Genomic DNA, 15662 nt, shown 5'->3' with positions numbered 1-15662 from the left:
ATAAATTTGTTTTAGGTTTTGTAATTTATCTACAAAATAATAAGAACAAAGCGCTGTTTAACATTATACAAAACATACGACAAAAATCTGATTTTCGGCTCAGAAAAAAACCCGATAATTTGCAATTCTATTATAATTATGACTCAATTACCTGCGATCCATTAGGCACCGGTGAACCTTGAACTCCAGAAGCCGCGACCGCGGCAATAGCTCTTTCCCGTTGTGCCAGAAGTTGTGAAACCGAGACGCCGGAATAAATGCCGCCTATGCCTCCCAGTTTCCTTTTCTTCTTCTTGCTGTGACCATCTGCGCACGCCAATAAAGTGTCTCTTAATAAACCAGAACCGGAATTCAATTATATTTTCAATTCGCCAATATCTAAAAATAAATCGACAAAAGCATTTCCCGAGAGTGCAATTGTGAAAGACAATAAGTCTCCGGTGCTAGAGAAATTAAAATACGACTTATTCGCCCTAATCCCGCGCCGTCGGCGTTTTCGCTTATTATTCAGGCGATGTTCCAAGCTCCTTAATGAAGCAAATGTTCCATTTGAAATCCTGCCACAAGATTAAATTGTATTTAGCCCGACATTTCCGTGCTTTAACTCTCCACTTTTTTAAAACGTCGACCTTTCTCTCGATTTGCATTCTTATTCCGAAGAATATCGCTCATGAAAAAAATCATCGGTAATAAACTAAAATTTAATATGTCACACTATTAAAAAGTTAATATAATTATATTATTATATAATTGATTGTCATATACAAGATTTTTTAAATAAGTTTTCATAAGTGCTTCATAAAATTAAAAACTACAGAATTAAATTTAATATATCTCCTTCCATATATCTTTAAAATTTATCAAGAATAAAATATAAATTATAATATAAAAGGGAAATTTATATAATACGTGCAATAAAAATATTATTAATATATTGCAGTAACATATACATATGTAAAATAAAAATATAATATAAATTTTATATAATTAATAATATATATATATATATATATATATAATAATAAATTTTAACAAATATTTTAAAAGTCATATATATATATATATATATATATATATATATATATATAAAATTATAAAAATCTAGGATCTTATAAAAGATTACAAAATTGTAATTCGGCAAACAATAAATGGCATATAAATCGAAAGAGAGGGTGTGTGTATATGTAAATAAATATATGCAAGTATACGTAATATTAACAATTAAGAGAATATTTCAATAAAATAAACGGTATACTCGGAAAGAGATGAAAGGATTAAATAAATTTATCATACTTTGGAAACATTATCATTTGCATGTCTTAGAATAGTTGCAAGGGCCATCGACGCTTTCGAATTACCATGATTTACGAGAACGTGTTAGAAAAGAGGAGGAATAAGATTTTCAACGCGGGGCGACAGGCAAGGGGATCTTTTATCTGTAAGCCTACAGAAGATAATTATTTCTTGTGCGCGTCGATTGGCGCGAAGAGAGAGATAATCCTCGGCGAAGGGGAAGAGCATGAAAACGACGAGGAGAGAAAGCGAAAGGGGACGATGATCGTAGTAATGAATCTAAGGCAACTTGTTCGTCTTGACGGCAGTTTAACCCGATTTTCTAAAGGAGACGGAAGATTTGCGTAAAATCTTTGGATCCATTTTGCGGCTTCCGGAGTTTTCGCGCGAGCGCGTAAAGTCTCCCCGCACCCATCTACTTGGAATGCCTGCAGTCAATGGCTTGAGCAATAAACGTTCTCGTCGTTAAACTCGATGAAAGAAGGCGAGTAGTAATTGGAAGATGTAGTTCGTCGTTTGCGGCTGTTTTTAACTGTCTCAGGTACTCGGTTAAAAAACGGAATGTTCGTTGTTTACTTATAACTCGTAACAAATAATTGATTTTACGGAATAAATGTTTCTTAAATATTAAAAAATTGAAAGTTATTGAATTAATTTAAATATTCAGAATTGCAATTACCAAAACATGTTTTAAAGCATTAAAAATATAAAGTTGTATTAAAGAAAAAGTTTTCGAATTTTATGAAATTTTAGGAATTTCAATAACTTGAAGAATTTCTAGCAAGTTTCAGTGATATGGACATCAATTCGCTCATCAAAAAGTTAGAGACACAAACGCACTTATAAAGATGATACTCGTAATCTCGCGAGATAAATCCAATCTTCATCGGTCTCACTGACGCAGGAAGAGCGAACGTTGGTGGCATCGTCGGCGCTTTAACTACACCTACAACGAGAGTCAGGCACGAGCGTCGCGAATTTACTTTCAAGCCTCAGCAATCTCGACGGCAAATAACTCTCTTTAGTGCGAGCATGAAAATCCGTCAGGATCGCGTCGTTACGCCGTTACGTCGAAGCGTTGATGCGGACTGAACGGAATGAGATTGAAATGCGCTTGCGCGACCAACCGACGGGGGTGGACATGAGGATGTCTCGGGAGAGAGAGAAATAGAGAGAAGAGTAAGAACCCTCCGTCGAGGGAACAAACGTCACTCTCGGGGCAGGCGCAAGAATCACAACCGGACACAGTCGTTGGACCGCAAGACTGCTCTCTCTTTCTCCCTTATGCGCACGATCGTGGCTCCTCGAACGAAATTAACTCTTATCAACTTTGTGTCTACCACCACCTTCCTCCATGATCCCCACCACGGGTTTATAACCTGGCTTCTTTCACCCCTTCCTCTTGTATCCACCACCTATACGCCATCGGTCGCGGTACGTCGTCGTCGTCGTCGTCGTCGTCGTCGTCGTCGTCGCTGGCACCGAAGGGAAAACGGATTCTTTTCTCCTCCCGAGACTTTATTGATCGACGCCGCGATAAGAAGGCTGCAAGCCGGCCGAATGGTCTAAGGATATGGCCGCTGCACTGCGATCTCATCACATTGTAATAGATAGAAAATATCCCGACAAATATATTCTTTCTTAATAAAATCGGGCTAATTCGAATTAATATGTTTTATATGTCAATTATCAATGATAAGCACGATAATATTTTACAAAGATCAATTTCTCTATTTGATTATACAATGTATTAAATATCTCATTAACTGAGATCTTCCTGCTCACTTCATATATTTCGCTTCATCCTCCTATACTTCTTAAGAAGATTATTTTTTTCTCGCAGCAATATCCTATGTAAACACACCTTTCGAAAAGAATAAGAGACCTAATAGACTCGTGTAAGCGGTAGAACTAATCTATTTACACAACACGATATCCTCGATAAAACAAAAACAAACACACTCGAATGTAAGACAAATCCACCAAAGAATTTTTCATGCTTCGTCACTATAGCGAGAAATCCGGTAGTTTGTGCGAGGGTGAATCGTCAGGGTTCGTCGCTCGTAAAATCTCTACTCGTTTCTCTCTGGATGTCGCTATAACTGCCACGAGGACAAAAGTGATCGATCGAGCTCTAGGGAAAACTGTTTGCCGCGGAAAATTGCTTGGAACGGCAAAAGATCACGCAAAACGTGTATGTAAGCATTATTAATTATTTAATAATTGTATGATATGTCGCGAGTCTCGTTAAACTTTTTTTTTTATTTTTTTTCAATGATGAGATTAAACTATTATAATTAAGCTAATTGAATTCTGTAAATTTAAACACATAGCAAAAATATATTATTTAATGTTTTACTTTTCATCATTTAAATATATAGAAATAGTTTTCAATTTAATAAAAAAAAAAAAAATTATTATTTATTGTAAATTGTATAAATAATTAATTTGAAATTTTGTTCAATATTTCTACGCAATAAAAAATAAAATATTTTGCATAATCGATAAGTTAAAGCGGCAATTAACACATTACTTAATGTTTACAGCGGATTGCCTCAGATAATTGTGAATTCCATTTTGCTCTCGTGACCGACAAAATCGAAACGGGCGTTCAATCATTTCTACTCCCAACGCGGTATATAATCCATCGTACGTAAGCAAAGACCCTTGCCTTTTTAGCTCTTTTAGCAAAGTCAAACTGAAAATCAGAAAAAAGGGGGAATTAAATCGGGCTCCCAACGGGGGTGAGCGCGTTATGAAAACTCGGAGCTCGATGGTTTCACGATAAAGATTCATTCTCTACTTATCCCCTTTGCCGTTCTTCCCCCTGCCGTAGGATGTGCGTGTATGTGTACGTGTGTTTGCGCAGAGACCGATGGCGCGGTAAAGAGAAGAAAGTTGAGGGAAAAAAGCTACCAACCCTCCCGTATCCAGCGTGTCGTTTTATATCACCGGAGAATTGGAATCGAAACGGCGCGAGCGTGCGTCGATGTTAAAACGACCCTATAAAGTCCCATAAAAACATTGCCAACGACAAGCATGTATATCCGCCCGCGCATACACGCACTACTCGTAAACTCGAGTTAAACTTTAGCCCTTGATTTCCAAACGAAACTATTCGCTCTCTGCTCGATGCTACGCACGAGTGCATCTATGCACCAAAATGCATCGCGTTAATCTTTTTACGAGCGGACACGGTGAATCGATCTGTGTTTTGTTGTTGATAATTGCAGCGCAGATTTTTCACAAGGACCGCATATAAAAAAGAGAGATGTGTTATATAAATAAATATAAATATATATCCATCAAATAAAGACACATAATTCTAATCTTCAATTTTATAATATGTGTATAAAAAATCGTTATATTTTCCAGAATATACATTTATTTCATGTAGATACATCATTTTCGCGATATTCGAGTAATTCGATGTTCGAGAAATGAGAAGCGTCCTCCCAACCCCCTCTGCGAATAATATTAAAACGTGCAGTTGCGAGAAGCCCAGGGTGAAAGTTTAATAACCGTTGGTAGCCGACACGGTCGCGTCCGGCATTCAATCTACACAAGCGGATTATAATTTCTAGCCGACGCAATTTGGAGTACAGGTAGAGGTACGCCGGGAGAACGCGTTTGTCGCGCGTTCTACAACAGCCGCTTAATTAACGGCGTGGAAGTAAGGAAAAAAGAAAAAGGGGAGGAGAGGAGGTGGGAAAGGAGCAACGCGACGGGATGGGTCGGTTATGGGATTTGGTAATGAAATTCGGTGGAGAGTTTGGCGGCTACGGTGATACATCATTCCACCCTGTCTCCCTTTCGTCCTCCACCGCGCTTCTCTCGAGCTTTAATGTGCCAACGTGGCGGGCGAAGAAAAGACGATTCTGAAACAGGAAAGAGCGAAAGGGGGAGGGGAGGGGAGGATGTGATGGGCGAACCGACTAATGCCGCAATTTCGTCGTTCTTCTTCCACCGACTCGACTTTTTTTTCCCTAATGATCACGGCTCACTTGACGGGAGGGATGGAAAAACTTTTGGTCTTCCTCCAATAAAAGTTGGCACGTGTTCCCACGCGACGGTGAATAAACGTCTCGGCGATTATGGCGCCGATTCGACGTTCGATTTGACAGAAAACTTTGTTAATACATCGGATCGATAGAGAAACTTTTGCGGGTATGTATGTGAGTTTGACTATCGAAGTCGTCGAGATTACGAAAACAGATGTTGAGGAAATCTTAATTTTGATCCATCGCCGAAATCGGCATAAATATCTAAATAAAATATACAAATCTACTATTATATATAGTAAATATTATATTTGTTTTCAATTCATCTAAATTTTCATCAAAATTCATATTTTTGTTAAAATTTCTAGCTCATACACAGATTTGAAATTATATTCTGTTAAAAATAATTTTTGAGTTGTATTCTTTTATTATACTTGATTCTACAATTATTGTATTTTTTCGAGAGTGAATTTTTTTTTATTCAAATAATAATACTCTTTCATATTTGCAATCACACATTCTTACCTTTTCTGGCTTTATCCGGCGATGTGGGCGAATCGGCGTTCGCGTGAATCGAGGTCGTTGTCGGGCCAGAAGATAAAGTCGACGATGAGACCGCCGGTGTACAGGACGCAACAGGACTGGCGGCCGCGGACGGCAGCAAAAGTTTCCTTTTATGGTTGCAGAGCTTGGTCATCTCGCGCGTCTTGCCCTGATCTGGGCTCCAAGGTCGTGTCGCAACCTGAAACAAGAACGTCGCTCGTTATTCACATGATCGTATCGCGCAGCCGGTGTGTGCCAGATCGGTTAACGAGTTAACTTTGAATCATTACAAATTCACGATAAAATATCGGAATATCATTTGAAAATTTAAAAATGCTTGGAGCTTTTTTAGAGAATCTAAATCTTGAATAATTATTTTTTAATATTGTCGACACAAAAATTTCGATAATATTTTCATCGATCTCTATCGCGTTGACCGATCGATATGTAAAACATGACACTGATGATTTACATTTACAGTTTTATTTCATTTTGCCACGTAAAATGATAACCTTCTTTACCTTCGCCTGATTTCGTCGAGAGGATTGCCATAATCGGCGAATATCCACCCCCGCAAAATAAAAGTGAGCGAAAGATGGTCGAGCAAAGCGAGTAAAAAAGAGAGACTAAGGGAGTCGGTGGCCTCAGCTGACGAGGCTCATGAATCTCATGATCGATGCGCGATGTTGCGAGCGAAGTTAAAATGCCCCCGAGTTGAAAGGCCGATGCCCATAATGGCCGTACGCCGGACTTCGCCGTGTTACGTGTCAGCTCGGGAGACTTTCCGCAGCAATTTGCGGCCGCCAACACGGTGCCATTACAACGTATCGTAAGTAAGATAATGCCACGCTTGATATATAAGAGCTATCCGTAAAGCGCCTCGCGCGAAAAGTTAATCGTCGTTTCCTCGATAATCTCCGTTGATAAAATACGATGAGCATTATCACTGATCGCTAATTATGAAAACAATAAACAAAGAATTATACCGCTATATATTTACTAATTAAAAGATCTGCATGCAAAATATATTTTGCGAAAAAAAATGTTCGCAAATAATGTTATAATATTTCGATTAAATACGCGGATCGTCAAGTTTTACAAAGCTGGCGGAAAATATGAGATTCCGCACAACAGATTGTCACGCATCACCTGAGCTAGTACCCAGCAGCTTAATTAAGAACGACCTGAATACGGCGCCGAGATTAAATGTACTCCCGGCGCCGCTTGACCTTGGCATCGAAAGTCAACAAGTGTAATGATGTATACAGGCAGTTAACTCAATCAGTCCTTTTCTCTAACTGGTCTATTATTCATTCCGCTTCTGACGAGATGCTCATCAGCGGTGATCATCTTACCGGTTAATCGCGCCCATCACGATACCAAAGAGACAAATAGAAACATAATTTGCGTCGCAGCGTGCTCCATTTTAAAAATATTCACGGCTCAAAGATCGAATAACGATAAAAGGATTATAATTTATAAATCAATTGCGTCTGGATTGATCTTTCAATTAAGAAAGTAATCTTATACTAATGGTAAACTTTATAAAAAAGTTGCATTTTTTGTGACGAAAAAAGGAAAAAAAATATAATATATTACCAGTAGTAAATAAAATATATAAAGTAATGCTGTTTTATATATAAGCATATTTCAAAAAATTAAACTTTTTTTAAAAAGACATCTGCATTTTTTGCGGAGAACAAAGCTCCAAGGACAAAATATTGTATGTGTGAAAAGTCAATTTTTTTTTTTTTGCATTCGTGTTTGCTAGGCAAATTGCGTCGTAGCGCGCAATCGCGGTTACGTTGTACAGTCATATATTAGGAAAGCGTATGCGCGAGGTGTTTGCATCACTATCTAAATAATCCTCGGCCGCTGAGAGTATGCGCGGGTTACACCGTCGCCGCTTTCCACGGCATTATTTCCCGTCACACGCCGCCCATTGCACGCGAGGTAATCACACGGCGACCGGCAGCGGAAACCGCGATTTAATCCTTTTTCTCGGACGCGAAATGAGACGCCGTACTGCGACAGAAACGACTTAAATATGATAGCTTTTACCCATCCCTCTATCCGTGCCCCCGTGTTCCCGTGCCCGGATGAACGTGGCTGAATATCTCTCCCTCTTGATTTCGAAAGGGAAAATAAACTATGCACTACACATGCATTGCTTGTAATTATCACGAACCGAACGAACCAACTAGCATACGTTAATGATTTTATATGAACTATTTTACATAATAAGTTACTGTATCGCTGTATATATAATTGCAATGAATTATTACGTAGAAAAAAATAAGATCATAAAATCTTATATAAAAAATCTATAATTAAATATGCCTACAACGAAAACTTTAGCGTGTGCTAAATAAAAGAAGATAAAATATATATAAAGAAATATCATCAGATATAAGAACACTTTTATTTTCATCTCTTAGCAATTATACGGATAGCTACTATTTAATTATAAAAGTGCTACAATAAAATTTAATGATAATGAAAAAGAAAAACTCGTTAAGAAAATAATAAAATTATCAGTATATATAATTTACTTGAAGATATCTATAATATTTATTAAATTGTTATGCAGTAATAAACTAACAAACTAGATATTCGTAAATAATATACGTTAATTATATAAAGTGAATCATAATCTATGTAATGTGTCGATACTTAAATCGATACTAATATCACTCAAAACACACACGAGCATAAAATTTAATATCTAAACTTGTGAGAGTTTCGTTTCTCAATTGCAGATATTTTCATGGCAAAATTTCTACATCGCGCAGCAAATGACGGGTACGCGAGTGAAGGCGATGATCCGCGAGTTTTATTTTGAGGAAGGTAAATCATCGTGCCACCACGTTCTTCGTCGACTCTGGATCTCGGGACCCAATCAACTTCACATACACAGAGCCGTATTGCTCACGGCGCGACGCGAAGCGAAGCGACGCGCTGACCTCGACGTCGTTAAATTAAATTTATGTCATTCCCGCGACGTCCTTCTCCGCCGCGCACATATACCATATGCGTTTATCGTTACCGCGCGACATTACGTTGAATTAACGTAACAAGGCTATTAGTCTGCGATTTTACGACTTTAATCGTGACAGCGGGACCAAACTGCTCTCTTTCTCTCTGTCTCGGTCCCAAGCCTCACAAATTGGTTCTCGAGACAATCACGCGAGAATACGTCGTACGTATCTGTCAACCATGGATAATTAAATGTGGGTACATATGTGCGCATACGATTGTTCGCAGGTAACATTCCCAGAGAATGTCGGCTCGCTGATTGCGCGGGAAACTGTGCGTCTCTTTCTCGTAACGAGCGGTAGCTTATTTGTTACGGCAAGTATAAGCAAATATTAACTAAATACTGCACCAAATATAATCGAAATAGCGAACGTCGTTGTGTAGAAGAAGATTAAATCTATTATCAGAATTTTTTGAAATTTTATTACAAGTTACTACAAATTTTTTTAGGATATATATAAATAACAATGTGTTTCGCTATGTAATTAATAATATTAAGTAATTATTTATGTATGCTTAATGTGCACCTTATTATTTACTTGTTGCAGTAAGTTGTAATGCATTGCAAAAATCAACAAAATTTTCTCATATGTGCAATCATAGTCAATTTAACAATATAATTCCAACTTTAATAATTTTTTCTTTTGACTCCATTTTTCTGCGTTTCGATTTATTACGACGTGATGCATACGTTTTTCATTTTGTGCATTTTCACGTTGATAATATAAAATTTTATAGACTCGCGTTATTAAACTTGGCCACTATTAAGCGTCTCGCATCAAAGCCCGGAATATATGGATCGACAATGAATATTCGTCGACGTCAATGCGAATATCTAATTTACGATCGACGCTGCTGTTCCCGTATTAATATCGCCATTATTAAACTCAAGCAACTATCGGACATGTAATGAAATACCTCCATGTATACTCATCTACAAAGAACTTTCGATACTCGCTGTTGAAGCCACCGTTGCGAAATGAGATGCAGCGATAACGTGCAATTAATTTAACCGTATACTTAAATTATACTAAAGATTAACGATGACACAAGATGAGAGAACGTTAAATGCGCGCTGCCTATTCATCAAATAATTGTCATCTGACAGTAAAAAAGGAATCTTATATTTAATCTAAGATTTAAATATTTTGTGTATAAAATATTAATATGGAAAAATGATTTGTCCGAGTATTTTTCACGATATTAAAAAATTTACAATCATGATATAAAGAATCTAGGACGCGTATTTACATAACTGCTAGATAATTAATTAATCCGTTAATTGGCAACTCTTCACCTCGATAATTGTGCACTCGGCCTCATTTCTCACAAAAGCTTCTTGTCTAGATTATGACACGTGCAGCAGCCTTCATTTTCAAATAATTAGTTATTCGTTTAATGAAGGAAAATTAAAATTTCTATCATGTCAATTGATGTATGTCAAACGCGTCTTTCAATGTAGATTGCAGAGGCAACGGATGATAAAATTAAAGATATATTATCGTACATCATAGTAAGCTCAATGAGCTGTCAATTTCAAAAGTCAATCATCGATGCGTGGGCGTTACCATATATATATCGCATCGAGGATCAAAAATAGAAAAGCAAAAAAAGCCCGCTCTACGATTTACGATCTGGTTTTCAATCAATAGATGATAATTATCTGGTTACCTAATTGATATTAACTCATTTTACGCGATTAGTCACTTTCGTAGGATATACATAATTCCTCATAGGAAGAAACGCTTTATGTTAATGATGTTCATAGTAGAAATGAAAGGAAGCGCGTGTTATATTTTCTTAATTACCACTCGTTCATGACCGAGTGATCTAAATATTCATGCTTCTGCTACGATTTTACTTATTGTACGAGATAGAAATAAAGTTGCTGATGTAATAAAATAATCAATTGGTGGATAAAGCTAATTTGAACAGAAATTAATAAAAGATAATAAACATTGCCTTCCATCGTAATTTTCGCGAGTAATTAAATTATTAAGTTAATCGATCGCTTAATTGCCGAATAATCATCGACAATTATACTTGCTCTCATTTTGTTTTCGATAACACTTTTTTTTTTTTCATCATCCCTTGTGCTTGTAATATCGGCGCAATTAATATTTCCCCGAGATCTCTCTTTATAGTTTAATCAATTAATAATTATTACCGCTCGCGCACGATAAGAGCATTCGCGTTTAATTTGCCGTCCGTTTAACCCGCTTTACAGAAACATAATAAAAGCAAGAACATTACGAACCGAGTCGAATTGAATTGAAACTTTAACACAGCGAAATTCAACAAATAGATATATAATTGTTTAATATTAATTTAGTAGGGACAAATATTGAAATATAGCATTTCGAACAGTGGAGATAATCCTCATAAATCACCGAGTAGATATTCGATAATTAACATCCGCTCGACCTCCGTTTTCCGTGGAAACGGGAGGATGCTGCTCGTTTCCATGGAGGGAACAAAGGGTCGAGGATATGTCGCTGTCATCGTCGTCGTCGTTGTGAAAAGCGCAAACGAGGGACGATAATTCAGAAGTCGATGGTCAACGCGTCGGTCATTGTAATTTTATCTCGAGCGGCGGCGAGAGAAAGAGAGAACGCCCCGCTGTATAGGATGGTAAAAGAGAAAGAGGTCCGGGAACACCGAGGAACAGAAGGAGGAAAAAAAAAACGGAGATAGTGGATGTGCCATAATGTTTTACGATTCTCATTTATAATGTCGGGTAATGTTTCGCTCAGTATGCAGTGCGTATTCGCGGCGAACTGCATCGCCGTCGTCGTGCAGCACAACGGAGTATCGTTCCGTGCGGCATTAATTTTCGTATCTGGAATTTATCGCGTCCTTCTCCCTCCTCCTTCCCCATCCTCTCGTCGACCGCGGATATTTCGCGAGTTGGAGATTTAACCGGCGGTTTTGCGAACGATGCAATGCGCCGCTTTTTTTTTTACAACGATTTTCCTATTCGGAATGAGAGAGAGAGAGAGAGAGAGACAGGGAAAGAGAAAGAAAGACGGGGCAAAACGAAATTTGCTGAATTATTTTCGTTCCTAACGGTTTATTCATCTTGCTTTCCGTCGGAGCGATATGTATTTATAGAACGTAATTTGAAGTTTAAAAGCTACGCGCAGGATGGAAAAATAAATTCTAGATCTGACGTATTTAATTATTAAAATTCTTAATAATAATATCGCCGCATAATATCGTAGAATATGTTCCAGGTTTTGAATAGTTTGGCAAAAGAATCGACCGCAAAATTGATAAAAGAAGAAGGGGGGATTCGACTTACCGTGAAAATATATGTGACTTATTTTTGAATATTTTATCCTGTATAATAAGTATTTCTAGTGTAATATATAACTCTCGGGTAAAGCAACGTTTTCAGTGCATCAGGAAAAATTACTAACGTGACTCCGCCCGGTAGAAATACGAGGTCTCCGACCTTTCCGCGATATTACGGTAATCTATCGTAAGTGCCAGGCGCGCGCGGTCCGTTATAAAAGTTAAAGCGTATAAAAAACGGGAAATAAATTATAATTGCATCCATCACGGTCGCCGTAACTCGATTAAAAAGAACGCAAGTCCGTATAATTCAGCGTAATACGCCCCAGATAAGCGTATAGCACTTAGCTGAAATTAACATTAATAAAATTTGCCCGTTCCCGCGAAATTCCCAGAAGACTGCGCCGGAACCTTCATAATGGCCGCGTTTTACGAACTTCGCGGCTCCGGGGCTCATTTATAAAGCTTGAATGAGGAAGACGAGCGGCGGTTCCGCGAATTCAATAAAAGATGCTCGAGTGGGCGGGAGAGCTCACTTTTTCACGATGTTATCGAACGGGAGAGACCGCGCGCCATTCTCCCTCTATCTCATCACGAAAAAAAAAAAAAGTTTTAAGAATAATATGAATCGCAAATCATAAATGCACGAGTGTGGATTTTCTTTTCCATTTTCTATACGCATCTTCTCTAGATACCTAAAATATCTTTATAAATTTCAAACTAATAAATTTTGTTCAGGCTTTACATGAGCATTATGTAAAATCTATAAAAGTATATACGTTACATTTTTTTTAAAGGCTTCTTATCGAATAACAATGACATAATACGCCATTATATCAACGTGAATATTGAGGACACAATTTAAGACTGTTTAATTAATATTGTTATATCTATTATTCTCTATCATTAACCGATCGAATAGACTACCGATTGTAAAAATATTTTTATTCTGATTTATAAATTCCGTAAAAAGATGCCTGATCGTTTTTAAGAGTCGACGACCATGCATATATCCGCGACGCTCAATAGGCAACTGCATAGGCAAATTGCAATTCCTACGACCGAACGCTGTTGGGCAGGCGTATTAATATCCGCAAATGACAGGCAAAACACATGTCTCGATCGACACGTAATGCCACGTTGTTGGAACGATAATCGCGTCGACGAGGGGCCGCTGCGTCTTAGCAAACAACGACGACGACGACGACGATGACGATGATAACGACGGTCATGCTCGATTCACTCGTTTTATCATCCGCATTATGATGTCAGAATACACCACGCACGTTGTTCGTCGCGCCTTGAAACACCGACGGGTAATCGCCGTGTATCGATTTTCTGCGTGTATCGACTTCTGCGGACCCGCGTGTGCTAAACCCGCTCTTTATCGCCGCAGGGCTGTGTTACCTATTAGGATCTTTATATCTTTGCAGGGGAGTAGTTTCCTGCTTCGCTTGTCCACAATCTGCGAACTCGATCTGTGTTGAAAATACTTCAATGTGATTACTCGTGCAACTACTTTGATAATAAAATGTCAATATCACACAATCTAGTAATCATTTTAATTTAATTTGATCGAAAATTGATAATAAAAAGCTTCAGTTAATTTAAATGTTTACAGGCTGTAGAATCGGTGTCATTCGTTTATAATAAGTTTATTTAATCAATATTTATTTTCCTATAGTATGAGCCGAAAAAATGATTCATTCACGATGTCATCCGAGGAATACGAAAATAAAATTCCAGTCCCCGTACCAATCGGCGCAAAAAATAAACAGAGAAAACGACTTACATCTCAAATAGATATCTGTCCCTTAACAGGATCGTGACGATATTACGCTACGCAAAACGCGACATCAACAAATGATTTACAGCAAATGTAAAGAGCGCAATTTTACAACTCATGCGTTTAATCATCCTCGGGACCATTGTGTAACAATATTTATAAGCGAAAAATGCCGGAGACTCGCGTTCTCCGATAGCGCGCGTTAAGCTACGAGAGCAGTGTCCGCTGAAAACCCGGCGCTACAATCGGCCGTTTAATTAAATTAAAATGTAAAATCAATTATCACACCCGTTAGTTGCCGCGAGCGCCACGAGTAGCGTAGCGAGATACACGCTTAGCAAGCTGCCATAAAGAGAGAACCTTGGCAAAAAGATAAATCTTCGATGAATCGACGTGCGTGTGTCTATTCGCAAAGGATGTTAGTAATTATATAACTATTCGTCGATGCTTGATGATTAAATCTTGCTGCAACTGTGCAAGCGCAATATTTAATGTTTTACTCATATTAAACTTTTAAATTATTTTTATACAAGTTTTATAATATGTATTATATTTTTTTACCTGTTTACGTCGCATCCTCGTTATTGATTCGCATGTATTATATATGACATTGGTCCAAAGATACCGACAACACAAGTCAAACATTCGCAATTTCGAGTCTAACTAGAAACCGGGAGAATTTCGCCTCTCTTGGCGACCGAAACGTAATGTGAAGAATAAATAAACTGCCGTCTGCATGGTTTATTTATCTGCGCTTTTAATCGATTCCGAATAAAAGGTCCACCCTTGCCGGGACACGCTGATTGGCAAGAAATCGCGCGCCACCCTGCTCGCCACCCGGTATCGAAAAACCGGTATGAGTTACGGCGCCGAGATAAAATCGTCTTTCGCTCCGCCGTCCTCCTCCTTGCCGCCATCCGTTTGCCTCCTTCTCCTGCTCCTCATCGAGGATATTACGCCGATGTTCCGAGAGACGACAGCTTTTTCTCGCGGCTTATAGCGAACACGGGGCGAATACGTGCGCGCTTGGAGAAATCCTGCGAACCGATACGATCGAGTTGTCATACTGCAAAATCGCTTTTTCAGCTGTCGCAGCTCGCCGCATCTGGAAGAGAAAGAGAACGCGCGCGTCCAGCATGGATGATATTAATCTCGGACGAAAGTTAATTTAGAATTGATTTACAGATACATGGGTACCGATCAATACATTGCATGTAGCTCACTGCAGATTATCTTATTAACCAAATAAATTACGCGGAATATCCCCGATCAAATATACGTACTCATATATTTCTTTCACGAAAATTTTATCATCTTTTTTCACAATTTTTCCGAGTTTAATATATGTATGTATATTTAATGCTTCTATACGTTAAGAATTAATTTTGATACTTTTACAAAAAAAAAAAATAAAAATAAATAAATAAAATCGAAAATAATTAAAAAAACATTATATTAAATATATATAATATTAAAAAAATATATAAAGTATCCCAAATTCACGATAAGCAAATCGAAATAGAAACATGAAATGTCAAACGTAGTGAATAAGTATTTGCGTCATATGTTGTCGTAAACTGTGATTTATAAATTCCGCAACTAGAGTAACTAATTGTATGTACATACGACATTTAAATGTCGAAAGGATAAGCACGAATATATATCGCGCTGCTAAATATAATGAACCGCATATGACGGTCGCAACTAAA

At 37.8% G+C, this 15662-nt stretch overlaps 1 protein-coding gene across 5 annotated transcripts in view; it reads right to left on the bottom strand.

The window, feature by feature from the left end:
• LOC126851118 (mucin-17-like) overlaps nucleotides 1–15662 on the bottom strand; it is a 191536-nt gene that overhangs the window by 12183 nt on the left and 163691 nt on the right. For all 5 annotated transcript variants that reach the window (XM_050594746.1, XM_050594749.1, XM_050594747.1 and 2 more), the window contains 2 exons: nucleotides 5820–6036; nucleotides 152–306 (listed from right to left, as the gene is read on the bottom strand). In XM_050594746.1, the coding sequence (XP_050450703.1) occupies nucleotides 152–306; nucleotides 5820–6036 (372 nt within the window). The remainder of the gene's footprint in view (nucleotides 1–151; nucleotides 307–5819; nucleotides 6037–15662) is intronic.

This window comes from Cataglyphis hispanica, chromosome 7 (assembly GCF_021464435.1).
Source record: "Cataglyphis hispanica isolate Lineage 1 chromosome 7, ULB_Chis1_1.0, whole genome shotgun sequence".
NCBI classification, from domain to species: Eukaryota; Metazoa; Arthropoda; class Insecta; order Hymenoptera; family Formicidae; genus Cataglyphis; species Cataglyphis hispanica.
This window is presented reverse-complemented; position numbering and strand designations above follow the sequence as displayed.